We start from the raw sequence: 18480 nt of genomic DNA on the forward strand, positions 1-18480 counted from the left end.
GAATAATCACAGACAGCACTACTGACCACTACCCAACCTTCCTCTTAACAAACATTAGTAAGCCACTACTCGAATACAACAAACTTTCATTTAGACTCCATGACGAGGCCTCAATAAGGAATTTCACAGCAGACCTAGAGACTGTTGACTGGCCTACAGAATTCTTCAATGCCAATGGTACTGACGATTGGACAGACATTTTTCTTAACAAAATACTTAGACTATACAACAAACATTGTCCTATAAAAACGAAACAGATCACGAATAAACGGCTTGGTTGCCCATGGCTAACCAGCAGCATTCTGAAATCCATTGATAAGAAACACCAATATGAAAAGCAATATAGACAGGGCTTAATACACAAAGATATTCTTAAACAATATTCAACAGTTCTCACCGAATTATTAAAGAAAGCCAAACAACTGTACTACTCCAGCAGATTCACTGACACAAGAGGAGATATAAAAAAGACCTGGAAAACACTTTCCCAGATTCTGGGGACCCACAAATTGAAAAAACCAAGAATATTGTTCTAACTAAACCTCATGAAACACCACTGCATCCCACTGATACAGCTAACAAGATAAACGACTTCTTCTCAAACATAGGATTTAATCTCGCCAGTAAAATCCCACATACCAATGGCCGTGCTGGGGACTACCTAGATGGGAATTTCTCAAATTCCTTCTATCTTGTAATAACTGAGCCCACGGAAGTCACCGCGATCATAAAGTCACTTAAAAATAACTCGGGGAATCTGTCTCACGTCCCACCATTATTGTACAAGCGAGCGGCCCATGTCCTTTCGCATGCTATTACATTACTTTTTAACAAGTCACTAGAAACTAGCACTTTCCCGACACTACTCAAGACAGCAAGGGTTACACCAATACATGAAGGTGGTGACCCTACAGACGTAAACAACTCTAGGCCAATATCAAACTTACCATTGCTATCCAAAATCTTCGAGAAACTCGTGCACAGGAGACTATATTCATTTATAACATCACAAAACATACTCAGCCCCTGCCAATTTGGATTCAGGAAAAATAAAAGCACTAATGACGCAATTGCCAGGCATAATGAGGGCAAATTCCTAGGCCTATACCTCGACAACAACCTGAACTTCAGCACCCATATCTAACACATAACCAAAAAAGTATCCAAAACGGTTGGGATCCTCTCCAAGATACGATACTACGTGCCGCAAACTGCCCTTCTCACACTATACCATTCACTTATATATCCATACCTCACCTATGCTATATGTGCTTGGGGTTCAACTGCAGCAACACACCTAAAGCCAATAATAACCCAACAAAAAGCCGCAGTAAGAATAATCACTAAATCCCATCCCTGGCAACACCCCCCCCCCACTCTTCATAGATCTAAACTTACTCCCTGTTCAGTACATCCACACTTACTACTGTGCAATCTACATCTACAGGACCTTAAATTCCAATATTAACCTTGACCTAAAACACTTTCTTGATAGTTGTGACAGAACCCACAGGCACAATACCAGACACAAACATCTCTATGACATTCCCCGTATCCAACTAAACCTTTACAAAAATTCAATGTATGTCAAAGGCCCTAAAATCTGGAACACCCTACCTGAAAATTCTAAAACTGCAGACACATTCATCACCTTCAAAACTACCATCAGAAAACATCTTATCTCCCTGATACACCCTGTCAACTAATTACACGAATACCTCCTGGTGGTTAACACTTACACTCACTCACCCATTTGACCATAAACAGAAATATCAATCTCAATCTCAAAATAATGAATCTTAACTAGTCATAAGTTGGCCTGTGATACTCCAATACTGAAACTATGTATAGTGCCAAAACAAAAGCATTCACATTGCTAAACTCACAAACTAGTATTTAGTCACTTAGCCATAATACCAACTTACCTCATAATTTTGTAATATTTTAAACTTAAGATTTAATTTAAGTCTGCCCGAAATGCTTAGCCATGCTAGGTGTTCTAGTGGTACACTCTGTAATTATTATTTTACTACATGTAAACCACACAATAACCAAATTCTGTAAACTCAGCATTGTAATCCTTATAGAGAATAAACTTTGAATTGAATTGAATTTGAATTTAATTTAATTATAAAAATGCTAGACCTGCTTTACACAGCATTGGAAAATAAGGAATATCCGCTCGGAATTTTTATTGACCTAAGAAAAGCGTTTGACACAGTAGACCACGGCATCCTACTCCACAAACTTGACCACTATATGGTATAAGAGGCCATGCGCTTGCATATTTTAAATCCTACCTTTCTAATAGGTATCAGTATGTCACCATTAAAGACACAGCCTCATCAATACGGCCACTTGATACTGGAGTTCTGCAGGGAAGTGTCCTTGGACCCCTGCTCTTCCTCATTTACATCAATGATCTTCCAAACATATCCCAACACCTGAAACCCATTCTCTTTGCTGACGACACGACTTATGTCATCTCCCAGCCTAATCTTGCCACCCTCAACACCATTGTTAACAAGGAGCTGCTCAAAATATCGACTTGGATGACAGCCAATAAACTTACACTTAACACTGGCAAAACCTACTATATTACATTTGGTAGCAGAGCAGGTGTTGCGCAACTTAACATTAAAATCGACAACACTCTAATTGCCAGACATAATGAGGGCAAATTCCTTGGCCTATACCTCAACAACAACCTAAATTTCAGCACCCATATCCAACACATAACAAAAAAAATATCCAAAACGGTTGGGATCCTCTCCAAGATACAATACTACATGCCGCAAACTGCCCTTCTCACACTATACCATTCACTTATATATCCGTACCTCACCTATGCTATCTGTGCTTAGGGTTCAACTGCAGCAACACATCTAAAGCCAATAATAACCCAACAAAAAGCTGCAGTAAGAATAATCACTAAATCCCATCCCTGGCAAAACCCCCCCCCCCCCCACTCTTCATAGATCTAAACTTACTCCCTGTTCAGAACATCCGCACTTACTACTGTGCAATCTATATCTTCAGGACCTTAAATTCCAATATTAACCTTGACCTAAAATGCTTTCTTGATAATTGTGACAGGATCCACAGGCATAACACCAGACACAAACATCTCTATGACATTCCCCGTGTTCGACTAAACCTTTACAAAAATTCAATGTATTTCAAAGGACCTAAAATCTGGAACACCCTACCTGAAAACTCTAGAACTGCAGACACATTCATCACTTTCAAAACTACAGTTAGAAAACATCTTATCTCCCTGATCCACCCCAACAACTAACTACATAATAACCACCTGGTGGTTCACAATTACACTCACTCACCCACTGACAATAAACCCAGAAATACTAATCTTAATCTTAAAATAATAAATCCTAACTAGTCATAAGTTTGCCTATGATACTCCAATATAGACACCTTGTATTGTGCCAAAACAAAAGCATTCACATTGCTAAACTCACAAATTATGATGTAGTCACTTAGCCTTAATACCATAATCTGTAAGGATTTAATGTTAAGAATTAATCTAAGTCTGCTCGAAATACCTAGCCATGCTAGGTGTCCTAGTGGCCCCCTCTGTAATTAGTATTTTATAACATGTAAACCACACAATACCCAAAACCTGTAAACCCCACATTGTAACCCTTATAGAGAATAAACTTGAATTGAATTGAATTGAATTTAAAACAATGAAATTTGGTATTACATTGGAACAATTTACATTATGATGTACTGTATTACAATCTACTACTATTTAAAACAATGGAAAATAGACATCCTAATTTCGAAGTAGTAAGTGGTTGAACATTTATCAGCACAATGTGAGTAGCTTTTGAGAAACTGGTAGTGATTAGGTACGGTTTAAAGGTTAATTTTAGGTGATGAGGTAATTTCTTATTAGGGCCTTAAACTGATTTGCAGACAGGGGTCCTTTAGTTTGTTCTGGCAATGAATTCCAGATCTTCGGGCCTTTTACATTCATGGCATTTTTGCATAGGGAGAGATGAACATGAGGAATATCGAAGAGTGATGTGTGTCTCATATTATGGTTGTGTGTTCTGTTATAGTTATCAAGGACGAATTTGAGAGGAGGGTTTACATTAGAGTATAGTGTTCTGTGTACGTAGTAGGCACAATAATAAATGTATGATAATTTATATAACTATTTATGTGCACCTGTACCTGAATAAACTTGCTTATCCTTAAATGCCATGAGAGAGATATCAAGAATGCAAACAAACAGATGAACACACGAGCTAACCCCTTTACAGTGAACAACGTATGTCAATGGTAATAATAATAATAATGTCGTATATTTCATGTAGAAGTGATACATGAAATATATGACATTTAAAGGGCCCCAGAGTGATTATTATTAAAGGAGTAAACAACAGAAAGAACGAGAGAGATGCCAAGAATGTAAACAAACACAGATGAAAGTGTATTAATTCCTATATGCTAACCCCTTTACAGTGAACTTTTTTGTATTTTTTTCATTCTTTCCTCCTCCTCTTCCTCTTTCTACAATAAATACTCACCTCTCACCCTGTATTAACCCTTTGACTGTTTTGGTCGTATATATACGTCTTACGAGCCAGTGTTTCAGACGTATATATACTCAATAATTCTAGCGGCTTCAAATCAAGCGGAAGAAAGCTGGTAGGCCCACATGTGAGAGAATGGGTCAGTGTGCACCACATAAAAAAAATCCTGCAGCACACAGTGCGTAATGAGAAAAAAAAACTCTGATCGTTTTTTTGGATTAAAATGCCGACTTTGAGGTGTATTTTCGTATAGTAATTATCGATGTATTTGAGTTTTCGTGGTCTTAGGTGATAAAATGGAAAACATATTACAGAAATAGAGATGATTTTCATTACTTTGACGATGAAAACGACCTTGAAACTGAGCTCAAAATAGCGGAAATGTTCGATTTTTACCAATGTTCAGGCGTAAACAAATCACACCACACGTCCAATACACGTCAACTGGGGAGTCTGATATTCTTTCACTAGTGCACTGATATTATTTATACCATTTTTACAATAATGCAGTAGTCTGCATAACAGTAAATTTTGTATTTTTTTGTAGGAATAAAAAATAAAAATAGAAAGCAATAATAATATAAGAGGGGCCTAGAGATGTGACTAATGAACAGAGGATATGTTATTGTAGTGCCAAGAATGTCTACCTTGTTTATTCTGGACCCTATTTTGAAATTGGCATCTCTTTTAGTTTGTGTGAAATTGGCCAAATTGCCATTTTCTGACCACAATATTGGGTAGTCCAAATTGGTAAATGGGAGGTTTCTTGTACTCAGCTGATAGATAAAATAGAGTTCTAAAGAAATAGCTATGAGTTTGGTCAACTGGAACAACGGAATTGGCTGAAAATAGGGCTCAAAGTTGGCGAAATCGCCAATATGAATATGTCGCCGAGACCACTAACTTTGCGGGAGCGTAATTCCATGAGTTTTCGACCAAATTTCAAAACTTTTGGTGTCATTACCATCGGGAAAAGATTCTCTTATCATTTCATAAGAAAAAATAATTTTTTTTTTTTTTCAAAAATTTAGCGACATAGAATGAGTTTCAGAAAGGGGCCTGAAACAGTCAAAGGGTTAAGACTCCAAATCTTATAATGAGACCTCATCCACTTCACTGGATCAATCTGTTCCACCAGTTGAGGAGAAAGACTTAGCTCCCACTGACTTTCCAGATGAAGTCAAGCGTTTGTTGACTCTGTTGAACAAACGTCGTAAAGCCATTGCTTTACCAGGTGAGAAGATGGGTATAACGAACTTATTGTCCCATCGTATTCCACTTGAACCTGGTACTAGACCTATCTACATACCTGCGTACAGAATGCCTCATTCACAAGTTGCTGTCGCAGAAGAATTGATCAATCAAATGCTTGATGATGGAGTTATTGCACTTAGCAATTCCCCTTGGAATGCACCCTTGATACTAGTACCTAAGAAGGATGGTACTTGGCGCCCAGTGATTGACTTTAGGAAGTTAGACGCGAAAACTATCCCAGATCGCTTTCCACTCCCTGTACTGGGTGATCTTTTACGTAATATCGGAGATAACAGTCTTTTCAACCCTGGATTTGTTACAAGGGTTTTGGCAAGTCCCTCTTCACGAGGACAGCCAAGAGCTAACTGCATTCTCCACTCCTACAGGTCATTATCACTTCCTCCGTATGGCGTTTGGATTACGATCTTCCCCTATCACGTTCTCAAGGCTCATGACTAATATCTTTAGAGGTCTCATAGGTAATGCACTTATGGTGTACTTAGATGACGTAATCGTCATGTCTAAAGACGTGGATACACACTTGAAAAGACTTGATGTAGTACTTGGTAAGCTTGAAGAAGCCAATTTAAAGATCAAACTATCTAAATGTCAATTTTTCAGATCAGAAATTAAGTTTCTTGGTCACGTAGTCACTCCTAGAGGGGTTACGACTGACCAAAGTAAAGTAACTGCAGTACTAAATTTTCCAACTCCCAAAACTGCTGATGCCGTAAGATCCTTTGTGGGCTTAGCAGGTTTTTATAGATCTTTCATTGTCAATTTTTCTTCCATAGCTGCTCCTCTAACTGAGTTGCTTAAGAAAGATGCTCCTTTTGTTTGGACCTTCCGTCAAGAAAGAGCATTCCAAACTCTAAAAGAAAAGCTAACATCTGCTCCAATTTTGAAATTTCCAGATTTTTCTAAGCCCTTCTATCTGACAACTGATGCTAGTTCAACCCTTTCAGGGTCCGTGCCGTAGTTCTATGGCTTTGAGTTGAGGGTCCAAACCATAGATCTCCGCCATGAGCTCAGCTCACTCTGATAAGCTTTGAGCGGTAAATTTGAGCCTAGATATGAGAGAATACATCTATGTGATATGTGTGCACCACATAAAACAAATCCTGCAGCACATAGTGCATAATGAGAGAAAAAGCTGAGACCGTAATTTTCGATTAAAACGGCGACTTTGCAGTATTTTTTGTATATTTTTTAGTTATATTTGCAATTTCTTGGTCTCATTTGATAGAATGGAAGGTATTTTACAGAAATAGAGATGATTTTGATTGGTTTTAGTACTGGAAATGGCTTGAAACTGAGCTCAAAGTAGCAGAAATGTTAAATTTTTGCCGATGTTTAAGAGTAAACAAATGACCTCACACGTCTAATACACGCCAGCTGGTGGGTCTAATATATGTTCACAAATGTAGTGATATTATTTTTACAATTATTACAATATTGCATAACAGTAAATCTTCTACTTTTTGGTTTGAATAAAAATTCATTATGTGAATAGAAAATCAAAATGGAATTCATTTGTAAAGTCTGAAAACGTAACTAAACGTAACAGAGGAAATGTTAGTTTAGTGCCAGGAATGCCTGCATTGTTTATTCTGAACCCCATTTTGAAAATGGAATATTTTGAACTTTGCATTAAATTGGCCAAATTACCAATTTCCGATCACTTTATTTTGTAGTTGAAACAGTTGACATGGCAATTTCTTGTGCTCAATTAATAGAATAGAAATAATACTAGTGAAATAGCTAAGAATTTGATCAACTGGAATAATGTAATTGGCCTAAAATGGGAGTCAAAGTCCGCAAAATCGCCAATGCGCAAATATCGCTGACACATCAAAATTTGCGAGAGCATAATTTCGTCAATTTTCCATCAAATTTTGTACTTTTTGTTTCATTACCTTCAGAAAAAGATTCTCTAACATTTCATGAGAAAAAATAACGTTTTTTTTTTTTTATTACTTCTTGGACCCTGGTGCACACTTTGAAATTTGGCCTCTGGACCCTGAAAGGGTTAAACCATCCCCTACCTGTTATTTATTTATTTATTTTATTTATTTTATGTCTTTGCAAACAGCACATTGAGATTTTGTATTTACAATAGTGGATTGCAATGCAAAGAGAGCCTCTATTATGCCTAGGCATTATGGGCCAACTTAATATTATTGGCTTACAAACTACTTAACACTAAGGATTATAACATAGTTGTACAGTAGGATAGTAATTATTTCATAGTTGTACAGTAGATTATTAATTATAAGTGAATCTAATTTGTATGAGACAAAAGATATATTCATATATTCAAAAATGTTTTTTGTGAAAACAATGATTCAATTATATTCCTGTCAACAATGGATAAAAGGTTCAAAGTGATTGTTGAAGTCATGATGTGGGAGTATGTAAGTGAGTGTGTGTGTACTGAGTATTTAGCATTTAGTCTAGGGTGATTAAGTGGCTTTTGAGAAGAGTCTTAAATTGATTTTCAGACCGGGTTACTTTAATATCTTCTGGTAATGAATTCCATATTTTGGGGCCCTTTATGTGCATAGAGTTTTTACACAGAGTGATATGGGCACGAGGTATATCAAAACGAGATCTGTGTCTTGTGTTGTAGTCATGTGTCCTGTTAAGGTTGGTGAAGAGAAGTTTGAGTGGAGGGTTTATATTTGCATGTATTCTTCTGTGTATGTAGTAGGCACATGAATAAGTATGGATGTTCTTAATGGTGAGCAGATTCAGACTTTTGAAAATTGGTGGAGTATGCTGGCAGGAGTGGGAATTTGTTATCATTCTTACTGTTGCCTTTTGCTGGGTTATTAGGGGTTTTAGGTGATTGGATGTTGTTGATCTCCATGCACAAATTCCATATGTAAGATAAGGGTATATGAGTGAATGGTACAGTGCCAGGAGAGCTGATTGTGGAACGTAGTACCTTATCTTTGATAGTATGCCTACAGTCTTGGAGATTTTCTTGGTTATTTGTTGTATGTGTCTGGAACTTAAGGCTACTGTCATGGTGGATACCTAGGAATTTTTCCTCTATGAGTCTTGTGACTGATGATCCATTTAGTGCTATGTTAATTGGATCATTTGCAGCTTTGTTTCCAAACTGAATGAAATAGGTTTTATCAGTATTCAGGATAAGTTTATTAGTCATAATCCAGGCAGATATTTTCTGCAATTCGGCATTGACTGTGTTTGCTAGTATGACTGTGTTTGGGTGGGAAAAGACGTATGTAGTGTCATCTGCAAATAATATGGGTTTGAGTAGCTGTGATGCATTCAGTAGATCATTGATGTAGATGAGAAAGAGGAGTGGTCCAAGGACACTTCCTTGTAGGACTCCTTCTGTGATTCGTTGGGTGGAAGAGTTTGCATCATTTGCATACACATATTGAGCTCTGTTACTTAGGTATGATTTTAGGTAGTTGAGGGAGTGGCTTCTGATACCATAGTGCGTTAATTTGGAGTACATCAGTTCATGGTTGACTGTATCGAAAGCTTTACGTAAATCAATGAAAATGCCCAGCGGAACTTCTTTCTTTTCAAGTGCAGTATATATTAGTTCTAGCATGTGTACGATAGCATCATTTGTGCTTTTATTATTCCTGAATCCAAAATGACAAGGGTTTAAGGATAATGTGGGTAGCGCCCTAACAGCCGTGACCTGCCTCCTTGCTCACTCTCGACAGACTTAATATGTTGTGTGAGACGAGGTAGGAATAGATCCGTCTATGAATTAATTTTTCAAAGATTTTAGAGAGCAGTGGTAAGTTAGATATTGATCTATAGTTATTCAAGTCTTAAATTCATCACTTTCAGCACTGTTTCCCAGGGTGTCTTGTCTAAGATCACTATACAACTGCTTTGCTTTTTCACAAATTATTGTTTCAGAAACACTGTCACCGGCCAATTATTGTTTTGTTAATCTACTCTAATAAGAGTTTTTCATTTGCACTCTTTTCACCACATCAGCCCTTTTTACTGCGTCTTTATTATTCAACATGGATGATGTGGTGGATTTTGCCATACCATATTGAGTGGCCAGGTCCGACATGCGTGTTCCACTTTTCCACTTCGTGATGAGTTACTTTTTCTCTTTAATTGTTGTTCTCACTGCTTTTCTTTTAGGCTTGTTTGGACCACTACCATATTTTGGGGGCCATGATTACTTATTTTCAATGAAAATATTTAAAAAACATTACAGAATAATAATGAAATACCAAAAAGTTTCACGGAACTTGTATGAATGATGCTTAACAAACAAAAGCTGATGAGAGACTGAGTGTGTTATGCTTTGTTTTTGTCGAACTTCATCCAGATGGATCGTTTTGTTTGGGTCGAATATCAGGGCAATGTTTGAATACTGAGTGAAATTTTTCTGAAAAAAGCTAGGCAAATATCTAGTATGAATATAGGGATGTGCGAATACTGAGATTCCACTGTACTTGTTTTCAGATATACCAGTGATGAGAGGTTCAGTCCCTTGCATGAGACTGGCTTTAGTGACCACAGTCTCCACTTTACTCATGTACAGCCAGAAGACTCTGGCTTCTTTCAGTGCCATGTTGGAACTGTTCCTGAACAGGTGGCTGAGGTCAAGCTCATCGTTGTAGGTAAGTACTGTACCTGTAATTAACCCTTTGACTGTTTCAGCCAGTGTTTCAGATGTATATATACACAATAGTTCTAGCGGCTTCAAATCAAGCAGGAGAAAGCTGGTAGGCCCACATGTAACAGAATGGGTCTGTGGTCAGTGTGCACCATATAAAAAAAATCCTGCAGCATGCAGTGCATAACGAGAAAGAAAAACTCCGACCGTTTTTTTTTTAATTAAAATGCCAACTTTGTGGTCTATTTTTGTATAGTATTTATGGGTGTATTCTCATTTTCTTGGTCTCATTTGATAGAATGGAAAACATATTATAGAAATAGCAGTGATTTTGATTGGTTTTACTATGAAAAGAACCTTGAAATGGAGCTCAAAGTAGGGGAAATGTTTGATTTTTGCCAATGTTCAAAAGCAAACAAATGATGTCATTTTCCAATAAATGTCCAAGTAGCCATTCTAATATGCAGTCATGAATGGGTTGACATTATTTATACAATTATTACAATATTGCAGTAGTCTTCATAACAGTAAATCTTCTATTTTTTGCTAGAATAAAAATTCAAAATAGAGAGCAAGAGTAATATCAGAGGGGCCTGGAGACATGACTGATGAACAAAGAAAATGTTATTTTAGAGCCAGGAATGTCTGCATTGTTCATTCTGGACCCTGTTTTGAAATTGTCATATTTTTTAATTTTCGTTAAGTTGGCCAAATTGCAAATTTCTGACCATGTTATTGGGTAGTTGAAATAGGTAAATGGGCAGTTTCTTGTACTCAATCAATAGAAAAAATGGAGTTCTAAAGAAATAGCTATGAGTTTGGTCGACTGGAACAATAGAATTAGCTGAAAATAGGGCTCAAAGTGGGTGAAATCGCTGATTCGTAAATATCTCTGAGGTCGCTAACTTCGCGAGAGCGTAATGCCATCAGTTTTCCATAAAATTTCGTTCTTTTGGTGTCATTACAATCGGGAAAAGATTCTCTATCATTTCATAAGAAAAAATTATTATTTTTTTTTTTTTTTGGGAATTTTGCGACACCAGGAGACACCTCAGGATTGGGGCTTGCAACAGTCAAAGGGTTAATGTCATACACATAACATTAATTTTCTCCCCATTTATGTTAATTTATTTTGTTGTAATCATGGGGAAGGGTTAAATCCTTAATGGTCATTTAGTGCCTGGGGAGTGGGTGGCATTCAGGTTTAGTACATGGAAGGGGAAGATTAGTCCAGTTCCTTGGATCAAAATGTGGCAGAAATCAGATTTAGACATATGACTTGATTAAAGGAATATACAAAATTTAAAGCTGTTTGTGAACATATAATGGCCAGCATACATTATAGGACTGATGACATAGGGTAGCCCGTAATGCATATAAGTGGCATTGGCATGGTGCTCTTACCTGTATTTTTTTTGTACCTCTGTATGTATGCTAAAATTTCTAAATAAATAAATAAATAAATAAATATGACTCTCCTTTCTACCTCCAACCTCCCTCCCTTACCCCCAGAAAAAATGTTGCCCAAATTTACAGTGATACATAATACTAATTTTAGAAATACAGATCCTCCCTGACTTACGTCCAAGCTCCGTTCCGAACAACTAGTTGAATCTCGAAATGGATAGATGTCAGAATTATGTTAGCATGACATGTAGAAGTCGTATACATGTATATTACATTCTTTTTAATCTAATAAATTTCTGTCATGATTATCTCATTTTTTTATCAGCCTGCTTTGTTACCATAAGTTTCATTATTTACAAACTGATGTTCCTTACATATAGGTATCATTCATAGGCTTCATAAATAAAAATGCTGTACGGAATGTAGCCTAAGCTAGGCCTATCAATTTTCTTGTTACTCATTATTTCAACATTGTCTTTTACCTTCTTAGTTTTTTTTTTTTTAATTTTAACAAATACACGGCTGCTAACGCTGGCAGACACATGACCAAGGGTAATCTTTTTTTTTTTTTTTTTTTTTAACATTTCGGTCATTTCCCACCGAGGCAGGTGACCCAAAAAGAAAGAAAAAACTTTCATCATTATTCAACACTTTCACCATCACTCATACGTAATCACTGTCTTTGCAGAGGCACTTTATATTTACGTACATAAATTTTTTATTTTTCTAATTTATAGTTATTTTTTCGGTCGTGTATGCAGATGGATGCAAGTCGCATAGGTCAGAAGTCAGGTAGGATTGGTATAAGAAATTTTGACTTGAGTACTCTAAAACATAAGAATAAGAAGAATTAGAACTTTATTTCAGCATGATACATGTTTTTACAAAGGAGTATAACAATTGAGTGTACATGCCATTTCAGGCAAACTTAAGATTAATAAAGCATAACAGTGCAGTATATTTGTACATATGGTCATTAGGTGAGTTGACAATGAATACAAGAGAACTGAACATTCTATTAGTTCATGCTATATGGCTTTAATAGGTTTGGTAGAGAGGAAGAATTAGTTTTGATTATTAACCTAAGGCACACACAATGGAATGATTAACATTTAAGAAGATTACAGATATTCAGAGTAAGTATATATTGATTATAATGTTTTACCTATGTTCATGATATTGAGCAAATGCATATATAGTTTTTACATATGTATTTATGATGGGCAGAGATAGGTTAAGGAGATAAGGTGTTTTATAACTGTAGTTTTAAAAATTCTAGTTGAGTCAGTGGTTCTGGAGATTTCTGGCAGAAAGTTCCAGATTTTGAGCCCTTCTATGTACATTGAGTTTTTGAAAAGATTTAGCCTGACACGAGGAATATCATAGAGATTTTTGTGCATGAATTGGGCGAGTGATGGTGATCCTTCCATGGCACAATTGGAATTTAGTGTGCTGTTTCACTGGTTCCTGTTAATTTACTGGTTTCTATTATTTTATTCTGGTCATTGGTACACTTGTACAGTGGCTAGCATATGGGCCTAGTATCCTCTTGGACCCCAGGTTAAATTCTGCACATACTATACTATACAGCCCTTCAAATTTTATTTAGTTATTTTTCAAGGTCTGAGTCATGAAAATGTGTATGGAATTATTGTACACATTTGTAGCCACAAGAGAGGTGTGATACTCATGGTGTCGCATGTTCAGAACAGTAGTATTTAGTTGTTACATGGTGTTATAGTTTCCAGAGAATGTTGCAATCCATCTTTGAACTTATTTCAGAAGTAAAGTTTGATTAGTCTGATAGATTTTTATGCACTCCCATACTCATTCTGTGGAAAGTAATCAGTATTACATAATGGGTTTGGGAATTGCAGCCCAGCATTCTGCTAGATAAGAAAAAATAAAGTTAATGGTAAGGTGTTGGCTACACAATAATTCAGTCATGAGCATGACAGTGCAACATATTCAATATGTTACAGGGACCAGCAGAGGTGCTGTTGATTCAAAATATTTACAATGGTAATTGTAAATTAAATATTTAGAGATTTCTTGAAACAATTACATTGATTAGGGGAGTGGTAAACCCTAAAGGATCATACCATGTCTCGGGGGAGTGGGAGACAATAAGGTTCAGTTTCCTGAAAGGGAAGACTGGTCCAGTTCCTTGGATCAAGAACTCCTCACTTGCATCATGAGGGGATTGATAATGATAATATATTCATCAAGATTAGTATCCTGAGATGGATGAATCTTCATAAGATGACTCTTCACTGACTCTTGAAGGAGGATCCATGATGGAGACCTGGTGATTCTATCCGTCCCTGGGGATGGGTGATTGCAGTTCTGCAGTCATGGTGCCATATGTCCTATGGCAGGGATGCGGCATCTCTGAGATACAGTATTCACAGCAGTTCACATCAGTGTCTGGTGATTTTCTTGGTTGTGCCATAAACCTATCGGTCTCACTCTGTTTGAAAGGTCAGTTGAAGTTCTTTTTGTATTATCCTCAGACTACTAGTGGACAGGTCTAGGTTTTAATTCACTCTCTCCTTAAGGGCATGCACCTTTACCATCTTATCAGTTCTGCCATGCATTCGAAGGCCACTGTGAGAGAATCCACAGGTGAACCCTAACTCTGTTAAATTTTAGCTTTACCATAAAAATACCAGTACTTGTGCCTGGCTTTTTACAAAGGAATGTTGTCACTGTGCATCGTAGAATTTAGAGAATTTAGGAATGATAAAGAATTGCAGTTTAAATGTCAAGATTAGACACATGGGCACATTTGAGAGCAAGGAGTATAGCAAATGATTCAGTTTGAAAGGTTGCAGCTTTATTATTTGTTTGGGCCCTTATTATTATTATTATTATTATTAAAGGGAAAGTGTTAAACCTGTTTCCTAGGTAGAAGCTAGCATTCTGTTATACAGCAATACTACCATTTGCCTTGGTGAGGGCAGCTATTAGTGTACACAATCTGGGAAAGAATGCTTTGTGACTAAATTATTTACATAAGTTAAAGCATCGTATTTTACTTAAAGATGAAGCTTGAATTGCGAAGTGATGATCTTAGGGGGTAAAGGACAATCATCTGGAAAGAGGGAATTTCTCATGGTGCAGGTAAGTGTCACGGTTGTCATGCATGGTACAGATTATGTATTAGATTTATTTGGAGGTCAGTTGCCATTCTTATGATCCAATTTCAAGATGCAATAACTTATGAAGAAAGTTCAGAGGGGCTTCTGTACAAGGGTTAGGGTTGGGTTGCCTGAGCATATTAATGCCAAGTAGGGCATTTCTTTTAATGACCTTGTCATTTATGCTAGGAATATAAAGTTTTTTCCAGATATTCGGTGTTGTGATAGTTCATTAACTTCATAGGATAATGTTCATTGCTTTGTTCAGCACTTTTTCAGTCCCTAAACATTGTCACACACAAGAATAGGGATAAGGCCTAGTCAACCAAGGATCTTGTTCCTGAAAGATACTTTATTTTTTTTTTTTTTTTTTATAATTCTGACATGTTCACCATACATAGGATGGGATCCTGCCACAGCCCTGCTGTATATACAGTACACTGAGAGGTGTGCATGTGTATACAGCAATACCTTGCATAGTATGATTAATGCATGTCAAAAAATACTGCTATACTATGCAATACCATGCTGGTCAAGGTATTATGATGTGTTTTCATGTAATACATTCCAGCAATACAATTAAATGCATCAGATTGCAAAAATATTTAGCCATTTGTTTAGTACACATCAGTGCACATGAAATTCTTTCACACATTTTCAAGTAAAGAAATTATAAAAGATAAAAACGAAAAATTAGTAATACTAAAGATTTTTATTACAGTTGTAAATAAACAGTGTACCATACATACAGTAAAGAAAAAGACAATTTTTATTTTGAAAAATAGCTGAACATAGTTTGCACAGTTTTTTTTTTCTCATCAACATACATATCTTTAGAGCATCAAATATCCTTTTGTAACACCTGCTGAACTCTAATGCTTCATTCAGTGTTTGGATCTGCATTCAATATGAAGTCACAAGCATCTACTTTTGTTGCACTTAATGTTGATAGTTCATCCAGTGTAAATTCTTTCGTGGGCACAGCATTTTCTTTTTGATTTTCCTCCTATTCTTTGTATAAATGTTGCTGATCTGTTTCCATGAGTGTTACATTGTCAAGGTCATTGGAATGTGAGTCAATGCATTGATGCACATTTTCACAATCCAAAGCTTCTAATCTGACATGATCTTTTCCAAGCTGCACAGTGTTTTCACAGTTTCAATAGGGGATTCAAAACTGGCAAAATCATTGGAATAATGCAGTGATGCATTGCATGATGGTATCTTCCAAAAAAACAAACCCATTTCATCCATGTTAAAAATTTGCTCATCTTTGTAGCCATTTTCTTCAATAATTTTTTTATATCATTAAGAAATCTTGCCATTTCTTCATTGTCTGCTCTGGTACTTTGGCCAGTAATTCGAACATTATGAAGTCTCGTACACTTTTTAAAGCTATAAAACCAGCCACAACTTCCCAAAAAACTTTCTACTTCATTGCCATTTTTTTTTTTTTTTAACATTAGATAGAGACTTGTTGCTTTAGCTTGAATCGTCATCTGACTTAATGGAATTCTTTTCTGGCTGCAGTCTTCAACCCATAAGATTAGAAAATGTTCCTTATTAGCTGTTTCAGAATTAAGATTTTTAACAATCACTTTTAATATATAAGATGCTGTAGCTATTCCAGGATTTTTATTTTAACTTTATTCCTTATATGCACATGTACTGATGCTTCATTTATTTTCTTGTCACGTCCTGTTTTAACATATGATGCACCATCCTATTGTTTTACAATTTCTAGTTTTTCATCTAATGGTATTTCTTCTTTCCACTCATATTTCCATATAAAAGGGGTACCAGTATTTTATATAATAAAGAAAAATTGTGTATACGTATGTATGTACTGTATAAGACTACACAACTTCACTGCTCGGAGTCTGGAGTGACACTGATGTTTGCATCGCACTAATCTGGTACACAGCAGCAGTCCAATATCGGTGCATAATGCAGTTATATAAAAAAAAATTTGTTTTATTATCACACTGGCCGATTCCCACCAAGGCAGGGTGGCCCGAAAAAGAAAAACTTTCACCATCATTCACTCCATCACTGTCTTGCCAGAAGGGTGCTTTACACTACAGTTTTTAAACTGCAACATTAACACCCCTCCTTCAGAGTGCAGGCACTGTACTTCCCATCTCCAGGACTCAAGTCCGGCCTGCCGGTTTCCCTGAACCCCTTCATAAATGTTACTTTGCTCACACTCCAACAGCATGTCAAGTATTAAAAACCATTTGTCTCCATTCACTCCTATCAAACACGCTCATGCATGCCTGCTGGAAGTCCAAGCCCCTCGCACACAAAACCTCCTTTACCCCCTCTCTCCATCCTTTCCTAGGCCGACCCCTACCCCGCCTTCCTTCCACTACAGACTGATACACTCTTGAAGTCATTCTGTTTCGCTCCATTCTCTCTACATGTCCGAACCACCTCAACAACCCTTCCTCAGCCCTCTGGACAACAGTTTTGGTAATCCCGAACCTCCTCCTAACTTCCAAACTACGAATTCTCTGCATTATATTCACACCACACATTGCCCTCAGACATGACATCTCCACTGCCTCCAGCCTTCTCCTCGCTGCAACATTCATCACCCATGCTTCACACCCATATAAGAGCGTTGGTAAAACTATACTCTCATACATTCCCCTCTTTGCCTCCAAGGACAAAGTTCTTTGTCTCCACAGACTCCTAAGTGCACCACTCACTGTTTTCCCCTCATCAATTCTATGATTCACCTCATCTTTCATAGACCCATCCGCTGACACGTCCACTCCCAAATATCTGAATACATTCACCTCCTCCATATTCTCTCCCTCCAATCTGATATTCAATCTTTCATCACCTAATCTTTTTGTTATCCTCATAATCTTACTCTTTCCTGTATTCACCTTTAATTTTCTTCTTTTGCACACCCTACCAAATTCGTCCACCAATCTCTGCAACTTCTCTTCAGAATCTCCCAAGAGCACAGTGTCATCAGCAAAGAGCAGCTGTGACAACTCCCACTTTGTGTGTGATTCTTTATCTTTTAACTCCACGCCTCTTGCCAAGACCCTCGCATTTACTTCTCTTACAACCCCATCTATAAATATATTAAACAACCACGGTGACATCACACATCCTTGTCTAAGGCCTACTTTTACTGGGAAAAAAATTTCCCTCTTTCCTACATACTCTAACTTGAGCCTCACTATCCTCGTAAAAACTCTTCACTGCTTTCAGTAACCTACCTCCTACACCATTCACTTGCAACATCTGCCACATTGCCCCCCTATCCACCCTGTCATATGCCTTTTCCAAATCCATAAATGCCACAAAAACCTCTTTAGCCTTATCTAAATACTGTTCACTTATATGTTTCACTGTAAACACCTGGTCCACACACCCCCTACCTTTCCTAAAGCCTCCTTGTTCATCTGCTATCCTATTCTCCGTCTTACTCTTAATTCTTTCAATAATAACTCTACCATACACTTTACCAGGT

General features: G+C 36.9%; 1 protein-coding gene across 1 annotated transcript in view; it reads left to right on the forward strand.

The window, feature by feature from the left end:
* The window catches only part of LOC128689074 (protein amalgam), a 104067-nt gene that overhangs the window by 58082 nt on the left and 27505 nt on the right, over positions 1-18480 (forward strand). The window contains exon 5 of the mRNA XM_053777156.2: positions 10290-10447. Coding sequence (XP_053633131.1) covers positions 10290-10447 — 158 coding nt within the window. The remainder of the gene's footprint in view (positions 1-10289; positions 10448-18480) is intronic.

The sequence above is a fragment of the Cherax quadricarinatus genome, chromosome 21 (assembly GCF_038502225.1).
Source record: "Cherax quadricarinatus isolate ZL_2023a chromosome 21, ASM3850222v1, whole genome shotgun sequence".
In the NCBI taxonomy this organism is placed as follows: Eukaryota; Metazoa; Arthropoda; class Malacostraca; order Decapoda; family Parastacidae; genus Cherax; species Cherax quadricarinatus.